The sequence below is a fragment of the Herpailurus yagouaroundi genome, unplaced genomic scaffold, assembly GCF_014898765.1.
Source record: "Herpailurus yagouaroundi ecotype Mexico unplaced genomic scaffold, PumYag 182, whole genome shotgun sequence".
Classification (NCBI taxonomy): Eukaryota; Metazoa; Chordata; class Mammalia; order Carnivora; family Felidae; genus Herpailurus; species Herpailurus yagouaroundi.
In genome coordinates this window covers 10609052-10628892 of record NW_024412413.1, presented here as the reverse complement: position 1 = coordinate 10628892, position 19841 = coordinate 10609052, and the positions used below count along the sequence as shown (strand labels likewise).

The following is a 19841-nucleotide window of genomic DNA, read 5'->3' as shown; positions in this document are numbered from 1 at the left end:
TAGCTCCAGGTTTTATTGTTTGGTGGCGGAGGGGGGCTAAAGACCCCAGGGCCCTGTCCTGAGCTTCAAACTCACACCAGATGTCTAACCCACCCCAGGCTCAGAGTGGTCAAGTAACTTTCTCAAGAGCACACAGCCAAGAGTCGCTAGAGTCGGATATTGACCATCGGTCTCCCTGCTCTCTGTGTTGCTCGTAGTAATGGGGATCAAGCTGAAAACTCGTGATCCTTGTTACTAAACTATGTTTTCACCCATTCCATCCTGGGTCAGGATGCCCTAGTTCAGGGGCTATCTCTTCCACGGGTCAGCAGGCTTCTCATCTCAGAAGGAGGCACATTTTATTCATGTTACCCTCTCCCCAGAGCCCAGCACAGGTACATGTGAATGTCCGAGTGAATTAGTGAATGAAGATGTTCTGTGGTGTCAGAGGACGTCAGGCACACCAGGGTTTTAGTCTTGGCTTTGCCTCTGACTAGCTGTGTGACACTGGTAAGTTAATTGTCCTTAGTTGCTGTGAAATGAGGATCTTGATACTTAGCCCTTTGGGTTACTGTGTCCTGATGAATGTAAACATTCCGGAACAGAAGCTGGCACATAGTGCAAAATAAATATTAGCTTAAAAGGGGGGGGGGGGGAAGACTAAAAAAAAGAGAGAGTTGTGCATTTTGTGAGTGAGTTCTACGTCAGTGGAAGCGAGCAGGTGGAGGCTGAAAACGCCCGGACATTTCATTTCATCCGCACAGGTACTACTACCCTTCCCATTTTACAGATAAGAAAAGTGAGGCACAGAGAATTTAAGTCTTCTAGCCCGACATCTGGGTCAAGACCAGCCTAGGGAACTGTAGAGGGGATGCATCGACGGGAAGGAGGTCAGAGGGAGACAGCCCCGCCAAGTGCCAGCCCTCTGATGGGCCCCCTGGGAACCCAGACCCAGCAGCTCGGGCTAAACGTGCGGCCGGTCCCGCGCTCGGAGGCTTCTGGGCGCCGCCCGCCTCCGCCCCGCCCCTTGCCCTCGGGTGGTCCAATCTCACAGCCCTTATGTAAATGAGGCACCTAGAGAGAGCCTATGCGCGAGCGGCAGGGGAGTGGTCTTCGTCCACCTCCCGGGCAACGTTCTGATTCATTGTTAAAATAGGAGCTGTGACCCCGGCATCCCACCCGGGCACCTCCTGTGCGTGGAAACCCGAGCCGAGGTCAGTAGTACTGCGCTGCGGAAGGGGGGGAGGGGAGCGGGGAGAGGAGGCCGGTGGGGTAAGGGAGAGGGGCGAGGCATACGGAGAGGGACTGGCTGACCCGCTGGAGAGGTCCAGGAGTCCATTCTCCGGGTGGGGCATGAGTGTCCGCTGAAGGTTTCCCATTGTTACAGCCACACCTAATGTGCATTTTTGAGCATTCTGCCAGTTGGTTGGGATTAAGGAGGAGGAGGAAGCGGGAGCAGTGAGGGGCACACGGAACAGAGCCCCCATCCGCCCCCAGGAAGATGAGCGGCGTATTCCTTCTCAGGCGATGCTCCTTTATATGGCCAGACCAGGAAAGAACCGCCCAAGCTGGGCGGAACCGGTTCGCGCCCCCTCCACCACTGGGGCAAGGGACGTCTCCGGGAGATGATGGCCCAAGAAGGATCGAGGGGCAAGTGGGTACCCCCCTCCAAAACACACATACACAACGGGCCTGCCACCTCCCCAGGTCTGATGGTGGAGAAGCCAGGAACCTTCAACCTGGCTGCCCCAGGGGAGGATGAGAAATTCCGCAGCCCTCAGCTGAGATTGGCAACCAAGGCTTTATTCCCTGGTAGACTTTGCAGGAAACTTGCCAGGTGAGGACAGGTGTGTGGGCTGGTGACCTGGGGGCACCGCAAGGTGCATGGGATTTGGGGAGATGGGTTCCTCTTCTGTCCCACCCTCCTCCTGGGGCTCTGTGTACGTGAGGAAGGGATCTTCAAGTCACTCTCGTCGGGGCATCCCCCCTTCCCCCCTCCCAGGGCGTGGCATTGGAGCTCTCAGTGGCCTCTCCCAGATGGGAGAGCTCTGTGCTCAAGTCAGAGCACCAGTTCAGCTCCTGGGACCTAGAACAAGGTATGGACCCTTGGTGAGTCTTCGATGCCTCATCTTAAATTGGCATTGGCTTTATCTACAATGTAAGATAACCGTGAGAAAAGGCACTCGAACTTTAGGGTGTGCTGAATCACCTGAGAGACTTTTTAACAATGCACAACCCCAGGCCTCACACCTCCAAGAGATTCTGACTGGGTGGATCTGGGGAGGCACTTAGAATTTATACATATATATATGTATGTATATATATATATATATATATATATATATATATATATTTTAATTATTTTTTTTTTTTTTTTTTTTTTTTAAGTAAGCTCTGTGCCCAGCATGGGGCTCGAACTCACAACCCAGAGATCAGGAGTCACATGCTCCACTGATTGAGCCAGCCAGGTGCCCCGGGAATATGCATTTTATGAGCAGCTCGGCTGAGTCTAATGCAGGGTCCTTAGAACAGACTTTGAGCAACACTGCGGTAATGACTAGAAATCACATGTCTAAATGCGTGGCAGAGTGCCTGGTGCTTAGTGGGTGCTTCAGGAGTGTTTAAAAAAAATTTTTTTTAATGTTTATTTATTTTTGAGAGAGGGAGACAGAGTGTGGGTGGGGGAGGAGCAGAGAGAGGGAGACACAGAATCCGAAGCAGGGTCCAGGCTCTGAGCTGTCAGCACAGAGCCCAACGCGGGGCTCCAACCCACGAACCGTGAGATCATGACCTGACCTGAAGTCTGACGCTTAACCGACTGAGCCACGTAGGCGCCCCGGGAGTGTTTATTGAGTGAATAAATGAATGGATGGATGACCTTATTTCCTCGGTCCTTGTCTGTCTAGGGGCAGCTGAGGCCGGGTTCCGGGTGGTCCACCAGCCAATTACCTGGCCCTTGCCTGCCCCCCTTTCTTCCCGGTGGCCACCATCGGATCGCAGGAGCTGCCGTGGCCTGACTCAGCCAATATGGAGGGGGGTGCTGGGACTGTCCCCTGTGAACACTTTGAGGCCAACGTGCTTGCCCAGGGTTGCTGTCAAAACTGCTTTCACCCCGAGGAGGCCCACAGAGCGAGGAGCCAGGTAGGCCAGCTTTCCTGAGCGGGTGTGGTGTTCTGGGATGGGGATGTTCATGACGGATTGCCCCTGGCTGGGCCACTCACTTGCGGCCGAACCCAGACACTGGCCTTCCTCCTGGGCAGAACCCCGGTTCTGCCGTCTGTTCCACGAGGTGCTGGGACCACAGTACGTTTCCCAAATGTGAGTCACTCTCCTCCTGCTTTTATGATTTTTTTTTTTTTTGCCATAGCCTCATGCAATCTAGTACTTACTTTATTGCTCTTTAAATAAACACCCTTTTAAACTTTATATTGAAACACAACTTTATATCATCCCTATAAATAGAAAACCGGGATCATATCCTTTATATAGAAGGTTAAAAAGGAAGAACGAAAAAAAAAATCTGAAACGTCTTTAAATTCTAACTAGAGAGTCTTGTCGGCTGAAGGCCGGTCCTGAGCCTGAAGCTTGCTGTCTCTCTGTTACAAAGGGAGAGTGGCGGGTGTTAGGGAGACATTAAAGGCACCCCAGCACCCACAGGAGACTTTCTCCTTGAAGGTATTGAAGGAGCGAAAGGGACTGTGTTTTCTCACTTGGCAATCCATGTGGTCTTAGGCCAAGCCCCGCTACACGTAAACCCAGAGCCCTAGGAGAAGCAGGGGACCTGTGAATCTCCACGGACCCCCTCCAGCCTTGACCCCGCCTGCCTCCGCCCCCCTCCCCCCGCCCCCATGGCTCCATCATTCCCAGAGGATCCCGAGGCTCCTCTTAAGGCTGGCAGCCGGTTTACGCAGGGCGTCAGGCTCCACGAGGTGGCCATTATAAGGGAGTTGCTGTTCAGCTTTGAAAGCAGGCAAGACAGAGTTCCAAACCTGGGTTTGCCCTTTACCTGCTGTGTGGCCTGGGGCCACTTACCCTCTCTGGCTCCACCCTCCTAATGGGTAAAGCGGGGCAACAGGGCGTTCTCACTCAGGGCATCTGGCACCGTGTAGCCCAAGTCACATGTGGTTAATTCAATACACATCAGTTTCCTCTCTCCCGCCTTCCCGACCCGAGAAGTCAGTCTGGAGGATTCTTTTCTACCTGTCTTGACACCACCAATAACAGCTCTCTACCCTCAGCCCCAAGTTCAGGGAACATGCCTGAAAGCCCCGTGGGTCTGTCTCTGAGGCACATGCCCTTCCCCAGCGGCTGGGGAGATGGCACGTGTGGGAACAGGAGGAGAAGCTTGGATACAGACAGGTCCGCATTCTAGAGTCAACCCAGCCACTTCTGGGCTGAGACCTGGGGCCAGCTCACGTGTTCACACTGTTCATACTGAACGGGTGCTTAAAAGGTGCCAGGCGTTATGCTACCCGAGAGTATGCAGAAGTGGCCCCAGGTCCCAGGGCAACCCTCTCCCTGAAGCGTACTGTAGCTCCCCTAGGAACCTGGGTCCTGGATGCCTCTGTGCTCTGCTCTCAGCTGAGCTTTCTATATAGGCTGAGAGATGGGGGAGGGATTATCCCTGGAAATCACATGGGCCACCAGATCAAGGCCAGGGTCTGCCCGGAGGGAGGTGGGAGGGTCCTGCTGTCTGCCAGGCACACACATCTCTTTCAATGTATTTATTCTTTTTTTTTTTTTTTAATGTTTATTTTTGAGAGCGCGCGAGAGAGACAGAGTGTGAGCAGGGGAGGGGCAGAGAGAGAGGGAGACACAGAATCCAGAGCAGACTCCAGGCTCTTGAGCTGTCAGCAGAGACCCTGATGCGGGGCTCAAACTCATGAACGCGAGATCATGACCTGAGCTGAAGTCGGACGCTTAACCGGTTGAGCCACCCAGGCGCCCCTATTCTTTTTTTTTTTTTTAAGTTTTACTTATTTAAATAACCTCTACACCCCATGTGGGGCTCGAACTCACAACCCCGAGAACAAGAGTCACATGCTTCTCACTGAGCCAGCCAGGTGCTTCTCAGCATATTTATTCTTTTTTTTTTTTTTTTAATTTTTTTTTTAACATTTATTTATTTTTGAGACAGAGAGCATGAACGGGGGGAGGGCCAGAGAGAGAGGGAGACACACAATCTGAAGCAGGCTCCAGGCTCTGAGCTGTCAGCACAGAGCCTGATGCGGGGCTCGAACTCACGGACCGTGAGATCGTGACCTGAGCGAAGTCGGACGCTCAACCGACTGAGCCACCCAGGCGCCCCCTCAGCATATTTATTCTTAAATGTGTTTAACATCCTATTGATTTAACACTAATGAAATTCTCTTTAATGGTTTTACATTTTTTATTATACATAAGATGTACAGACCGGGTCCTGTCCTAAGCCCTTTACAAGTATTAACCCGTTTAATTCTCGTGACACCCCTAGGAGGTGGGTGCTTTTATCACCCCGGTTTTGGAGATGAGAAACCCAGGCTCAGAGAGGGAAGCCACCAAGCTGAGGTCACCCAGCTGGGAAATGGAGGTGCCAGGATTGGGCCTGATGTCTGTCTGAGGCCAGAGCCCGTGCTGACCCGCCAGACAGGAAATCAGAGCCAGGGACTGGCTACTGGGACTGCTCACGGGGACAGTGGGTAGTGTCGGGGGCTGGGGGTGAAAGCAGGGAGGAGGTGCCATGACAGGCGGGGGGGCGGGGGGGGTCCTGCTTGGGCCCAGCTGGGCTGGACCCCTTTTTGGTACCCCGCGCTTCTGCTCCCTCCTCATTCATGTGGCAAGGTCCCCAGGGCGGCCAAGGCGCCAGGCTGGGCTGTGGATCTGACACCTCCCGCTGTTGAGTTCTGATCAGAATCTGGCTCCGGGGCAGGGGGCGAAACTGAACCCAGACGGGCCTCCTCTGGCTTGGACGGCACGACAGATACGCCGGCCCCACTCCCGGGCGCTGCCCAGGGCCCGCGGGTGGCTTTCTTGCAATCCGGGGCAGTCTCTGCCCACCCTGAACCGTGGCCAGGCTGTGGCCTTGGCCCCGGGCGCTGAGCTCCGGGGTCCCCGGGGAGCCCGTGCCCGGGCCCCCGCCCCGCCCGGCTCTCAGGTGAGCGGGCGGGGATCAGGTTCCTGCGGTTTCATGTCCCGCATTGTTCTTGGCTGGGCCCCGGCTTATGAAAGAGTAATGAGGGGCCCCTGCTCGCAGCCGGCCCCTCTAAGGTTTCGCTGCCTCGGCCGCCGCCACCACCACGGCCCAGAGTCAAGGCCTGGGAGGGCGGCAGCGTGGGGGCCTGAGCTGGAGCCCCCCGGGGACGAGGGTGCTGACAGCCGCCAGCCGCCATCGCGGAGCCCGCCGCCCAGGTAACCTGAGAGGAGGCGGGGTGCAGGGTGCTGTGGCCGCTGTCTCCCACCTCCAGGGAGGGCCCGCCACCCCGGGGAGGTGGGGAGGAATGGGGGGGCCTTCCCGGAGGTGAGCGGCCGTTCCCCCCGGGTGAGCCCGGCACCAGCCTTCGCAGGTGTGGCCCTGCTGAGGGCGAGGGAGGGATAGAAGGGCCTTGGGCTCAGGGCCCCACCCGCCCCCCCTGGGGCCTGGACCCTCCCGCCCGCCCCACCCCCGGAGCCCCCTGCCCCTCCTTTAGCCCCGAAAGTCTCTCCTTCCTCCAAGGTCTTCCTCAGACCTCAGACTTCCTTTTTTTCCCATTGCCTTCAGTCCCCAGGCCTGGCTGGTCCTTGTCCTCACCCTCCCCTCCTCACCCTTGTTTTCCAGCTGCAGAAGACCCCACCCTGCTTTTGCGTCCCTTTGTTTACCTCCCACCCTCCGGCACACACACGTCCGCGTGCAGCAACACGCATGTAGTAATGAACTTAACGCAAACGCGTGTGTCAGCGTACCCACTCCCCGGACTTGCATACGCACGCACGTGGGCCCGCTCGCACCCGCACGGGCTTTTGTGCACATACCTGTCCACACACATGTGCGTGCGTGCACACACCCTCTATCTCCGCCAGCCCCCCCCCCCCCCCTCCCGGCTTGGGTCCCAAGAGGCGCTTCCAGCCTGACGGACAGCTCTCCTTGAGAAGCCTGAGATCCCAGGAGGAGATGCCTGGACACTTCCATCCGGCCTGGTGGGGGGAGGGGCTGCGTGGGGGGGAGGGGAACCCCCACGTGGGCCAGGAGCTGCCTCCTCTCTCCAACTCTGCCCCAGGAGCCGGGGAGCCCTCCAGGTGCTGAGGTGCCTTACTGCGACCTGCCTCGCCGCCTGCCTGTCTCTGAGGGTCCTCTCGGTTCCTCGACCTCCGGCTGCCAGTCCGTGGTGGGCCTGGGCCTTGGGCCAGGGCCAGAGAGGTGGGTAGAGCCCCAGGCTTGGGGAGGGGTTCCCGAGGGGAGGATGCCCTCACCCGCCCCCACCCTGCACCCCTTCAGGATGGCAGGATCTGTCTGTGCTGGCTGCCGGTGTGGGTCATATGGTCAGGTCACACGGCCTGGGCATAGGCAGGCAGTGGGCATGTTCCTGGGGCCCTAGCTCAGTTTGCTCTGGGGAATGGAGCTGCCAGGCACCCACCCCGCAGGGGGCATGGCCCCCCACCGCTCACATTTCCTGGTTCCCTTTGCACAGCTTTAAAAGATTAAACAGTGTCAGCACTGGAAGGGGGCGGGGGCGGGGCGCGGCACCTGTTACCACCCACCTACCTGCTGCAGGCTCTGGGATTCCCTCCACGCCCCGGCCTGAGCTGAAGTCTCTCTTTAGACCAAGGTGCCTTGGGAGGTCGTGGCTGAGGGTCCGGAAACCTGGGTTCCAGCTTCAGTTCCATCCCTGATGGGCAAAGGGAGCCTGGGCAAATGTTTCCCCTCCTCCATGCCTCAGTTTCCCTGTTTAGGAAATAAGAGGAATTGAATCAGATTGTCTTTGCTTGGGGAACATGCATTCCTCACAGGGAGGTATTATTTTAAAAACAAAACAAAAACCAGCTCTGCCATCAAATGTGTTTCAGAAAGGCTGGGATAAACAGATTTGAATATCTCTCTTGCAAGACTCGTCAGCACCTTTAGTTTGCTGGCGGGCCTTGGGCTTTGGGGTAGGGGAGGTAGGAGAAGTGTGTGGTATGTCCGAGACTCATTTGACCACAGACCTCTTTTTCACGGCCATTATCCCTTTCCATCTTTTTTTTTTTTTTTCAACGTTTATTTATTTTTGGGACAGAGAGAGACAGAGCATGAATGGGGGAGGGGCAGAGAGAGAGGGAGACACAGAATCGGAAACAGGCTCCAGGCTCTGAGCCATCAGCCCAGAGCCCGACGCGGGGCTCGAACTCACGGACCGCGAGATCGTGACCTGGCTGAAGTCGGACGCTTAACCGACTGCGCCACCCAGGCGCCCCTATCCCTTTCCATCTTATAGGTCAGTCTGTGGGTCACTCTTTGGGGAGACTGCCATCTGTAAGCCTTCCCGGGCCTGTGGCTGTCCTGACTGGCTTCCTAAACCAGGGCTTTACTTCACAATGCAGCTGTAGCCCTTCCTAGCTCTGTGACCTTGGCCAGTCCCTTGACCTCTCTGAGCCTCAGTGTCTTCATCTGTAAAATGGGCATCATTACACACGTTTCAAAGGGAGACTGTTGTAGCTGAAAGAGCCGGTCCATGTGAAGAAAGAGCCCAGCACAGAGAGCCCTTGGTGTTAGCTCCCTCCTTTGCTCTAATGCGAGGTGTGTGTGTCCCTGGGTGGGGGTATCACTCCCTAATTCCCATGACTTTTGGGGGAAGAAGTCATAGGTCTGTCTCTTCTCCCAGGGGCCCGTCAGCAGGGTCCTCTGCAGAGGGCCCCACAGCCGCCCCCAGGAGCCAGGGCCAAGAGGCAGTGCCCTACCTGGAGGGTCTGGCCTCCTCCCTGAGCGGCAGCTTCGACGAAGGTCCCGACTCCGGCACCAGCTCCAGCCCTGAGTGCAACACCCCTGATGATCCCAGCGACTCGTCCTCCGTGGTGAGCTGGGGATGAAAAGCTGGGGACACCATCGCCCCTCTGTGCCAGCCCTGGGGTCCCGCCCACAACTCCAGACAAGGGCTGAGCCTCTCACACCAGGGAGCCGGGCCAAGGTCCTCTGGAGATTTAGCCAGCTGGACCAACCGCCTGGGAGGGGTGCGGGGTCTCTGCAGGGCGGGCCCAGGGGGCTGGGGCTTAGCTGTGAAAAGACGGAAGGAGTTTCAGGTGAATCACCAACCGGGTCAGCCTTCCAAAAACTCTCAAGGTCACAGAGGGCCGGGATGTCAGGCGTGCTGCCTAGACCTCGGACAGAACTGGTCCTGAGCCCTGTCCTGGTCACACACCACTGAACTCCATGACCAGCCCTGGGATAGATCTCTGAGGCACAGAGGAAAGGGAGCAGGCTGGGGGGCCCAGGGAAGGGCTGGGGGCCATCTGCCTGGGAGCTTCCGGGGGTACTCACCCCTCAAAGGGCTGTCACAGGGCAGAAAAGGCAGGCTATCTGTGAGACCTCCAAGGGGAAGTGATGGGATGGCAGGTGTGGGTTCAAGAAGACTCACCAGCCGCTCAGAGGTAGAGACTTTTATGGCCCCATTTTGGGGCAAGAAAACTGAGGCTTGGAGAAGGGAAGCAACTTACCTAAGGCTACCTATCTGGAAAGTGGAGGGGCGAGGCTTTGACCTCACTTCTCTCTGGACCCTGGGAGTGCCTCTGGGGACTGGGGGGGCTGCTGTGCCACTGCAGGGAGTCCAACTGCCCTGGGTTCAAGTCCTCCTCCCACCTCAGCTGTTTCCCAGCTGTGTGACTTTGGGCGGAGTTCTGAGCACCAACATACATGCCTACCTCGTGGGTTGACTGAAGGTTAGCTAAGTTCGTGCCTTGAGGAGCCCAGCACAGTGCAGGGCATTCAGCAGGTGCTCTTAAAATGTCGGTGCCTTTCTCTTCCTTCTACCTGTCTCGTGCTGGGGGCACAGGCCCAAAGGCTCCAAATATGCTTTTCCTCCCTTCCCCGGCAGGACTGGGACACTGTTGAAAGGCAGGAAGAGGCTCCCAGCTGGGACGAGCTCACCGTGATGATCCCAAGGAAGCCCCAGGAGGGGCCCAGAGCTGACAGTGCCCAAAGGGTTCCATGTCCCGTCACCCGGGCCCCTGCGGGAGGAGATACCGCAGGCCAGAGAAAGGAAGGTGAGTCCTTCCAGGCCAGGTTGGTCCCCGTGACCACAGGTGTGGTGATGGCCTGAGGCCTGGCCAGATCTCCCTGGCCATCTGGGTCCCCTGGCACAGCTTACTTTGGTGACCCGAGTAATCGTAACAGTTCCCATATAATTGAGGAGCGGCCGTGGTGTGCCATACATCAGCTGTATTTATTTTTATTATTATTTTTAAACGTTTATTTATTTTTGAGAGAGAGACAGAGACAGAGTGCGAGCAGGGGAGGGGTAGAGAGAGAGGGCGACACAGAATCCGAAGCAGGCCCCAGGCTCCCAGCTGTCAGCCCAGAGCCCGACGCGGGGCTCGAACTCACCGACCGCGAGATCGTGACCTGAGCCGAAGTCGGACGCTTAAGCGACCGAGCCACCCAAGCGTCCCCGTGCTACCTGCTTTAGATACATCATCTCACGACTCGTTGGTTAGGATCAGGTTGCAATTGACAGAAACTGGCTGCACATAAACGGAATGACTCACATAAGTAAAAAGTTTAGGGGTTTGTGACTTCAGGCATGGCTGCATCCAGATGTTCAAAGACTATCAGAAATCTGGTCTCTGCTATGTTTCCTTCCGCGCCCCTTCATTCTCCCCCAGACCTTCCCCCAGTCAGGGCACAATGAGCAATATCAGTACCAGGCTGTATCCCATCTGCATATCAGCTCCCAAGACAGAGGGTGCAGTCTTCCCATAGATGTTGCTCAAGTCCCAGGAAGGGTTCTCCCTGGGACCCAGCATGGGTCATGTGCCCGTGCCCTGGTGATCAGGGATGGGGTCAGACCCCTGTGCACACCTCACGGCCTCAGAGCGGGGGAAGAGATTGCCCAAAGGAAATCAGGGCGACGTTGTGCGCAGAGAAAGGGAAAAGGCTACCGGACAGGCCAAGCCCCCAGATGCCCGTGGCACTGGTTAGCATCTCGCTGACTTGTGAACCCAGTGTGGGTGATGGGAGCGTGTGGAGCGTGGGAGATGGGGGGAGAGGAAGCCCGTGGGGGCGGGGGGCCACCCACAACTTGCACCTCCCTCCAGACCTGGTTTTCCTGCAGTCTGTTCCATGTCCCCGGCATGCTGGAAGCTCAGGCCCCAAATCGTGTGCTTTCCTGGATTTCTCTCTTTTCTTTACCCTTTATATTCAATCCTCAGCAGCTCTGGTTAGCGCCACCTGGGAAACACACCTCTCAGATCTGTCCCCTTCTTGTCCTCTGCGCAATACTCGCTGGCCCAGCCACCGCTGCCCCTCGCTGGGATTGTGGCCAGAGCCCCCTCAGAGTCCCCGCTTTGCTGCCCAGCGCTCTTCCGCCCATTCCCCACAGCAGCTGGAGCCATCTTTTAAAAACAGGAATCAGGTCTTGTCATCACCCCACCCCCACTGCCTGGCCCTATCAGCACTGGGGAGAGGGTGCATGGGAAGAAGTAATCTCACAGGGAACACAGGGAGCCAACTGCCTCCCTGGAATGTGAGTGGCCTGATAGGCAAGTGGGATTTTGTACGAAATACCTGCTCTCTTGCTTCTAACACGGAGGCAGTGGAGTGGGCGCAACTCACTGTGTGACCTGCTCGGTCAAAGTCAGTCACCACTGTCCTCCCCGTAGCAGGCTCCCAAACTGCAGGCAGGGCCCCCCCACCCCCCCACCCCGCCGAGGCCCAGGAGGAATTAGCCAACGCCCAGCTGGCTGAGAGACAGGACACTGTGCCCTAGGACATCTGTAGAGCTTGGCTTGTGTGTGCACGAGTGGGGCTGCAGGAGTGAAGTCAGATCCTGGGTGGGCCAGGCTGAAAGGGATTCTTGAGATGGGCGGGCAGGGGAAGAAGCCAAGGTTGGGGGCGATGACCCAGCTGGGAGGCACTGAGAGGAGTGACAATCGCCATCTCAGCCAGCACCCAGCACCCAGGCACGGCGTGGGAGGCGGCGCTCAGAGCTGGAGGGTGGCAGCACAGTATCACTGAGCTCCTCTGCTGTGCTTAGCACTTTTCCTAAGCCCGGGAGACACAATGGAAAACTAGAAGGCGAGGCCCCTCCCCAGATGGAACTGGGAGGCCAGTGGGGGCGGCCAGAGCCTTTGCCCAGCCAGGGGAAGTCTCTGGAATTTAATTCAAATGCAGTTGGGAGCCCCTGATGTTTTTCCAGTCTTTTATTCTCAGATAATTTTTTTTTAATGTTTATTTATTTATTTTTGAGAGAAAGTTCACACAAGCAGGGGAGGGACAGAGAGAGAGGGAGACACAGAATCTGAAGCAGGCTCCAGGCTCTGAGCCGTCAGCACAGAGCCCGACGCGGGGCTCGAACTCACGGACCGTGAGATCATGACCTGAGCCGAAGTCGGACGCTCAACCGACTGAGCCACCCAGGCGCCCCTGAGATCATTTTAAATTTATTATTATTATTATTTTTTTAATTATTTTTTTTTTCAACGTTTATTTATTTTTGGGACAGAGAGAGACAGAGCATGAACGGGGGAGGGTCAGAGAGAGAGAGGGAGACACAGAATCGGAAACAGGCTCCAGGCTCTGAGCCATCAGCCCAGAGCCTGACGCGGGGCTCGAACTCACGGACCACGAGATCGTGACCTGGCTGAAGTCGGACGCTTAACCGACTGTGCCACCCAGGCGCCCCCATTTTAAATTTATAGAAGAGTTGCAAAGCGTACAGAGAGTTTCTGTTCTACCCCTTGCCTGGTTCCCCTGATGTGGACATTCTTCCAGAGCCATAGTATAGTTACCAAAATTAAGAAATCAACATTGGGGGGCGCCTGGGTGGCGCAGTCGGTTAAGCGTCCGACTTCAGCCAGGTCACGATCTCGCGGTCCGTGAGTTCGAGCCCCGCGTTGGGCTCTGGGCTGATGGCTCAGAGCCTGGAGCCTGTTTCCGATTCTGTGTCTCCCTCTCTCTCTGCCCCTCGCCCATTCATGCTCTGTCTCTCTCTGTCCCAAAAATAAATAAACGTTGAAAAAAAAAAATTAAAAAAAAAAAAAAAAAAAAAACAACATTGGGACGCTACTAGTGTCAAAACTATAGACTTTATTTGTATTCACCTGTTTTTCGACTCCTGTCCCTCTGAGGTCCTACCGTCCCATCCAGGACCCACATTGCATTTAGTCTCCATGTCTCCCCAGTCTCCTCCAGTCTGATGGCTTTTCGGTCCCTCCTTGGACGCAGGGGTGAGTGATCTAGCCAGGTTTCCTTTTGGAAAGGATCTCCCTGAATGGGACGGCGAACCTGGGGGCCCACAGCACACACGTTGGGGCATCAGTTCGTCAGGCAACAACGAAAAATTTAAGCGCTGCTCTGTGTGTGGTTCTGGATCCTGGCTAGGCGCCGGAAATTCAGACTTCGGTGACAGCAGCTCAGAAAGTGTGGAAAGAGACACAGCTTTCCCAAGCAGGAGGAGAGGGAATCTTAAGCACGGCCTTTAACGAAAGCCGTTGTGGTTCCTTCGAGATGAGGCCACAGTACCCTTTGCTTCTCTCCTGATGAAGCAGCGGCCCGGGGACACGCACAGAGTTGGCATGCCACCCCGTGCCGGATGACCAAAGGATAAGGGGGCTGGTGGGTGACACCGAGGTCATGGCGGCCCCTTCATGAGGATGGGAGTTGTGAAGAGGTGCCTGCTTAGGGCAGTTACAATAATCTCTTAGACCAGGGCTGCTTATGCAGTAATGTGCATGCAAATCACCTGGGAATCTTATTAAACGTAGATTCGGGGCAGGGTGCCCAGGGCGGGGCGGGGCGGGGGGTGAGGGGGCTGAGATTCTGCGTTTCTAGCAAACTCCCTGGTGAGGCTAATGCTGCAGGTTCACAAAAGGCCAGCCCATCCTCATGGCAGCTCTGACAGGAGCTTCTAGGGCAAGGGCCTCTCTGGGTGTGAGGAACGGGAGCTTTCTAGAACTATCACAGTGAAAGAGGCTCATTAGAAGAGATGGGGGAATTTCTCAGAACCCAACCGCAGGAGTAGAACAGGGAAAGGGAAGTTGCTAGGTGGCTGCTGCTGGACCCCCCCCCCCTCCCTCTCGGGGGTTACCTGGGCTGTTGCCAAAACTGTTCTCTATGAATTTGTTCTGGGACCCGCAGGCCATGTGCCTTTCCAGCCCTGGAGCCTACCTCCCATGGACTGAGTCAGGCTGGGTTTTCAATTTCAAATCCCAGCCTCAGCTTGAGAGAGGCCACTAAGCCCCCTCCAATCTGCCTTATTTACAGGGGTGCAGTCACCTCGTACGGACAGTGGAGCCTCTAAGAAGGGGCTGTGGGCTCTGCCTTCATCATCTCCTCTCGGGGCGCCTGGGTGGCTCAGTCTGTTAAGCATCCGACTTCCGCTTGGGTCATGACCTCGCGGTTCGTGAGTTCCAGCCCCGCGTCGGGCTCTGCGCGGACTGCTTGGAGCCTGGAGCCCGCTTCTGATTCTGGGTCTCCCTCTCTCCCTGCTCCTCCCCTGCTCACGCTCTGTCTCTCTCTCTCAAAAATAAGTCAATGTTAAAAACAAAAAAATCATCTCCTCTCTCCAGACACCTGCAGCGGGAGCCGAAGTGCTGGTCAGCACTGGGCCAAGCTCCGGGGAGAAAGTGGATACTTCTTGGAGCAGCACCGCTCAGCGCTGACCCAGGCTTCCTGTGCAACGCCACAGAGCGGACCTCGAAGTGCCACCCCCCAGACTTCCTCTCTCCATCGTTCTACCCAAAGGGACGTTATCCAGACTGCTTCCACACAGCTCGCTAACCCCCGAGCCTCCTCTCCCCCACAAATCACCCAACGGGACAACCCCAGGACCTCTTTCACACAGCAAAACACCCCCAGAGCATCCTCTCCTTCAAGACTTGCCCAACGGGATAACCCCAGAGCCTCCTCTCCCAACAGAACCACTCAACGGGACAACCCCAGGACATCCTGTGCCCAACGGGACAACGCCAGAGCCTCCTCTCCCGACAGAACCACCCAACGGGACAACCCCAGAGCCTCCTCTCCCAACAGAACCACTCCACGGGACAACCCCAGGGCATCCTGTGCCCAACGGGACAATCCCAGGACCTCTTCTACCCAAAAGGACAACCTTAAAACCTCTTGTACCCAATGGAACAACCTCAGAACCTCTTCTACTCAACGAGACTACCCGCAATCTTCCTCTCGGCGGGACAACCCTGGAACTTCCTCCCCTCGATGCTCCACTCAACGGAACAATCCCCGGAATGCTTCTCCCCATCGTACTAACAAAGATATCCCCTGGGCCTCCTTTCCCCTTCGCCCAACCCAGAGTGAAGGCCCCCGAACCTCCTCCCCATCTCGCTCCAAGCAAAGTGAGGTCCCCTGGGCATCCATTGCCCTTCGGCCAACCCAAGGTGACAGGCCTCAGACCTCATCTCCCAGTAGGCCAGCTCAGCGTGACCCACCCTTGTCCTCCTCTGGATCTACTCAGTATAGCCCACCACCCCGGGCCACTTCCTCTTCCCAGAACCTGGGCCACCACAGTGCCTCCCGGACTTCTTCACCTCTGTACCCTGCTACCCGCGGGGCAGCCCAGACCTCTTCTGAGCCCTCCCAGCCTCCATGTTCTGTGTGTATTGGGCATCGGGATGCTCCTCGAGCTTCTTCCCCTCCTCGCTATTTGCAACATGACCCCTTCCCTTTCTTCCCAGACCCCCATGCATCTGAGAGTGAATCACCCCACCACAACCCCCCCTATATACCCCCCCAGCGGGGGGCAGGGGACACCGGGATGCCCCCCGGGCCTCCTCACCCCCCCGCCACGCCCAGTTTGATCCCTTTCCCTTCCTCCCAGACACATCAGATGCTGAGACTCAGTCCCCCCAGCACGATCCTCCTCAGTTCCCCCCACCTGTATGTATCGGGTACCGTGACGCACCCCGGGCCTCCTCCCCGCCGCGCCAGGCCCCAGAGCCCTCCCTCCTGTTCCAGGATCTCCCCAGGGCCAGCACCGAGAGCCTTGTCCCCTCCACAGACTCTCTGCACGAGCCCCCCCACATCCCCACCCCTGTGTGCATTGGGCACCGGGATGCCCCCTCCTTCTCATCCCCACCACGCCAGGCCCCTGAGCCCTCCCTTTTCTTCCAGGATCCCCCAGGGACTAGTATGGAGAGCCTGGCCGCCTCCACCGACTCTCTGCATGGCTCCCCAGTGCTGCCCCCCCAAGTGTGCATCGGACACCGGGATGCACCTCGAGCCTCCTCCCCGCCCCGCCACCCCCCCAGTGACCTAGTGCTCCTGGCATCCTCACCTCCGCCGGGCAGCTCGGGGGGCTCCCGGGGCTCGGCGCCCCCTGGGGAGACCAGGCACAACTTGGAGAGGGAGGAGTACAGCATGCTGGCCGACCTGCCCCCGCCCAGGAGGCTGGCGCAGAGGGAGCCAGGCCCCCAGTGCGGCAACGGGGGCCGTACCCGCAGCCCTGGCCGTGCAGAGGTGGAGCGCCTCTTCGGGCAAGAGCGCAGGTGAGCTCAGGGCGGGGTCAGCCAGGCGGGGTGGGGAGGAGGCTCGGCAGCAGGACAGGTGGAAGGTTCACAGGCTTAGGTTGGCAGGTGGAAAGGGTTCAGACGCCCCACCCTGCCACTTACTGGCTGTGTGACCTTGGGCAAGTCACTTCATCTCTGTTTCCACATTTTCAGAGGCGTGTGTGTGTGTGTGTGTGTGTGTGTGTGTGTGTGTTTTGACAACCAAGTGATGCTATGTGTAGCCTAGTGGTTAAGAGCAATAGACCAGGGTCAGGCGGGCTGGGGGTCAAATCCTGGGTCAAGTCTAACTCCCCAACCTATGGGATCTGGTAAAGTGATTTAACCTACCTGAGCCTCAGTTTCCTCATCTGTAAAATGGGGAGAACGTTAGTATGTTACCCTTTGCTTGATCCAGAATCATAGGTTTATTTTATTTTTTCCTTCTTACATGAGGGAGAAAAAACTACCCATGCTTCTTTTCTGCTTTCACAAAGGAAACTCATGGGTCCCCATGCGTTTCAGAAAACAGAGAGATGTCAATTTAAAACGAATGGCCAAAGCCACCTATTTTAAATAAGAGAACGCACAGCATTACAAATTTTTTAGAAGTTAAAGGTCGCTTTCCTGGGACGTGGCGACAATGCCTGAAGTCCGGGTATTTTATGAGTCTCCTCCTCCCGAGTGCTGCGCGGGCCGTTTATGGCCCCACACCGTCTGCTTTGCCACAGCTGCGGGGAAAGGAAACATTTCCTCCCGACCTGGCTGAGATTTCTTTCTCCAGCCGTTCCAGCCTCCGAGTTTTCAAGGATCGGGGCTGGAATGCCATTAGTTAAGGTCAAGAGAACAAAAAGTTGGTCTGGAAGGCTCAAAACTTACAGCGTATAATTCAATGAATTACAGCGTATTTACTAAGCCTGAGTTGCACAGCCACGCACAACCTAATTTTAGAACCTTTCCATCACCCTAGGAGCGGGTAATATTTTGCATTCCAGAATTCCTCTTTGTTTTCCTTTAGGCAATATTGTCTCTTAGGTTGGACTCTACTTGAGAAACCTTATCTCTTACTCTTCAAATTTCCTCTTCCAGTAAGTTTTATCCATTTAGTACCCAGGTGACCACCTTTGTGGTCCCCGGCATTAGCGTAATTCTTTCTTTGGCCTTTTTGAAAAACACATTAAGAAATTTTTTAGAGCAGTTTAAAAAAAAATTTTTTTTTAAGTTTATTTATTTTTGAGGGAGAGAGAGAATCCCAAGCAGGCTCTGCACTGTCAGCATGGAGCCCGATGTGGGGCTCGATCTCATAAACCCTGAGATCCTGACCTGAGCTGAAACCAAGAGTCGGACACTTCACCGACTGAGCCACCCAGGCGCCCCTAGAGCGGTTTTAAGTTCACTGTATTGAGTGGAAAGTACGGAGGTCTCCCATTCAGCCCCTGTCCCTCCCCGCCCCCCCCCCCCATACACAGCCTCCCGGACTATCCACATCCCCCACCAGCATGAAATATTTGTTAGAAACCATGAAGCTACACTGATACATCATTATCACCCAAAGTCCAGAGTTTACATTAGGGCTCACTTTCGATGGTGTATATTCTATGGATTTGGACAAATGTATAACGGCGTGTATCCGCCATTGTGATATACAGAGTAGTTTAACTGCCCTAAAAACCCCCTTTGTCTTTGGTCTTCTTATGATGACTGTTTTTGGTCCAATATCATTTTGCATACCTTTGATTTTATCTGATAACTCAGCAGGGACACTAAAGTCTTTAAACCAAAGTTAAATTTTCTTCTCCTTCTCCTTCTCCTCCTCCTCCTCCTCCTCCTCCTCCTCCTCCTCCTCCTCCTCCTCCTTCCAGGGATAACTTTGAGACAGACCAAGTGTTTAGAATAGAAGTCTGGAAGGTGTTTGTACTTTTGTTGACATTCAATTATTTTTACACGGATACGTCTATTCATTTTATTCTGCTCTCTTTGAAGTTGTTTACCTTTTTAAGGCTTTATTGCAGTATCATTGGTATATAAAAAAATTGCATATGTTTATTGTATACCTTTTGGGGAAGCAGACTGTTTGCTTTTTAATCAACGTTTTATAACTCTACTGCGAAATTAATTTTTTCCTCTCGTATGGCGCTTTTTCCAAATGGGAAAACATTTGTCCCCTGAAGACGAGCCTTTAAAACCTATTTCAGTATCTGTAAGGGACAGACCAAAATTTATGAGTGGCTAGCTATAGAGCCATACTTTTATTTTCTCCCCTATGTTCGACATGTATTTATTGAGCATCTATTCTGTCCAAGCATTGTCTACCTGAGCCCGGACGATTTCTCTTAAAGGGCTATCACATTCTGCTTATTATACACATCTTCCACATCGTCTGGCACTGGTTAAAAAAAAAAAAAAAGCTATCACATTAAAACATGAGGAGTTTGGGCTTGATATCTTGATATCTTCACACACACCCCCCCCCCTCAGATGCCTTTGGAATCCCTTATCTTAGCATCATGTAAGCATTTTGTACTCTCTTGAATTCAAAAGAGTCTTCGTGGAATTTGCTAGACTTGATGGCCCTTGTCCTTTACTACTCTCTGGAAATAGAATGGAGCCCATCCAAGCTTCCAAAGGAAACGTGTTTCCTTTGCCTCTCCCTTGGGGTAGCCACATCAACACTGATGGCCCAAGGGGACACTGTTGCTTCAGCATCGCAAAGGCTGGGTCTCTGTTGGCTTCTCGGACTCTTCTGGAGTCCTTTCCTCCCATGTCTCAAATCCACATGGGGGGAAACTTCTCAGAAGGGCTCATTGTTGAGCACGCTGGAGTTTATTCAGCGCATCCACTCGAGAAAGCGCACATTGGCCGGTCCACCTGTCCACCCTGCCCTGAGGTTTTTTTTCGCCGTTATGCCCCCCAACCCAGTCACGTTTGGGGCTTTTGCTTCACGGAGCCTCCAGTGCCTGGTTCTGTGGAACACTCACTCTGCGACCTCAGATCTCACAGAGCAAGGGACTCCCGTCGCCTCAAATAGATTAAAAATGGAAGCTGACCAGGCACCCCTCAAACTCTGAAACACTTGCACCAGGGAAGAGAACTTTGGTTTTCTGTGAGTCAGTCTCCTTTTTTTTTTTTTTTTTTAATTTTTTTTTAACGTTTTATTTATTTTTGAGACAGGGAGAGACAGAGCACGAACAGGGGAGGGTCAGAGAGAGGGAGACACAGAA

General features: G+C 55.2%; 1 protein-coding gene across 1 annotated transcript in view; it reads left to right on the top strand.

The window, feature by feature from the left end:
- The first annotated feature begins 1513 nt into the window (after positions 1 to 1513).
- The window catches only part of TRIOBP (TRIO and F-actin binding protein), a 52235-nt gene continuing 33907 nt past the window's right edge, over positions 1514 to 19841 (top strand). Inside the window, 7 exon segments of the mRNA XM_040490883.1 lie at positions 1514 to 1816; positions 2886 to 3120; positions 7212 to 7351; positions 8793 to 8982; positions 9999 to 10167; positions 14689 to 15863; positions 15866 to 16623. Coding sequence (XP_040346817.1) covers positions 3007 to 3120; positions 7212 to 7351; positions 8793 to 8982; positions 9999 to 10167; positions 14689 to 15863; positions 15866 to 16623 — 2546 coding nt within the window. The 5' untranslated portion in view covers positions 1514 to 1816; positions 2886 to 3006.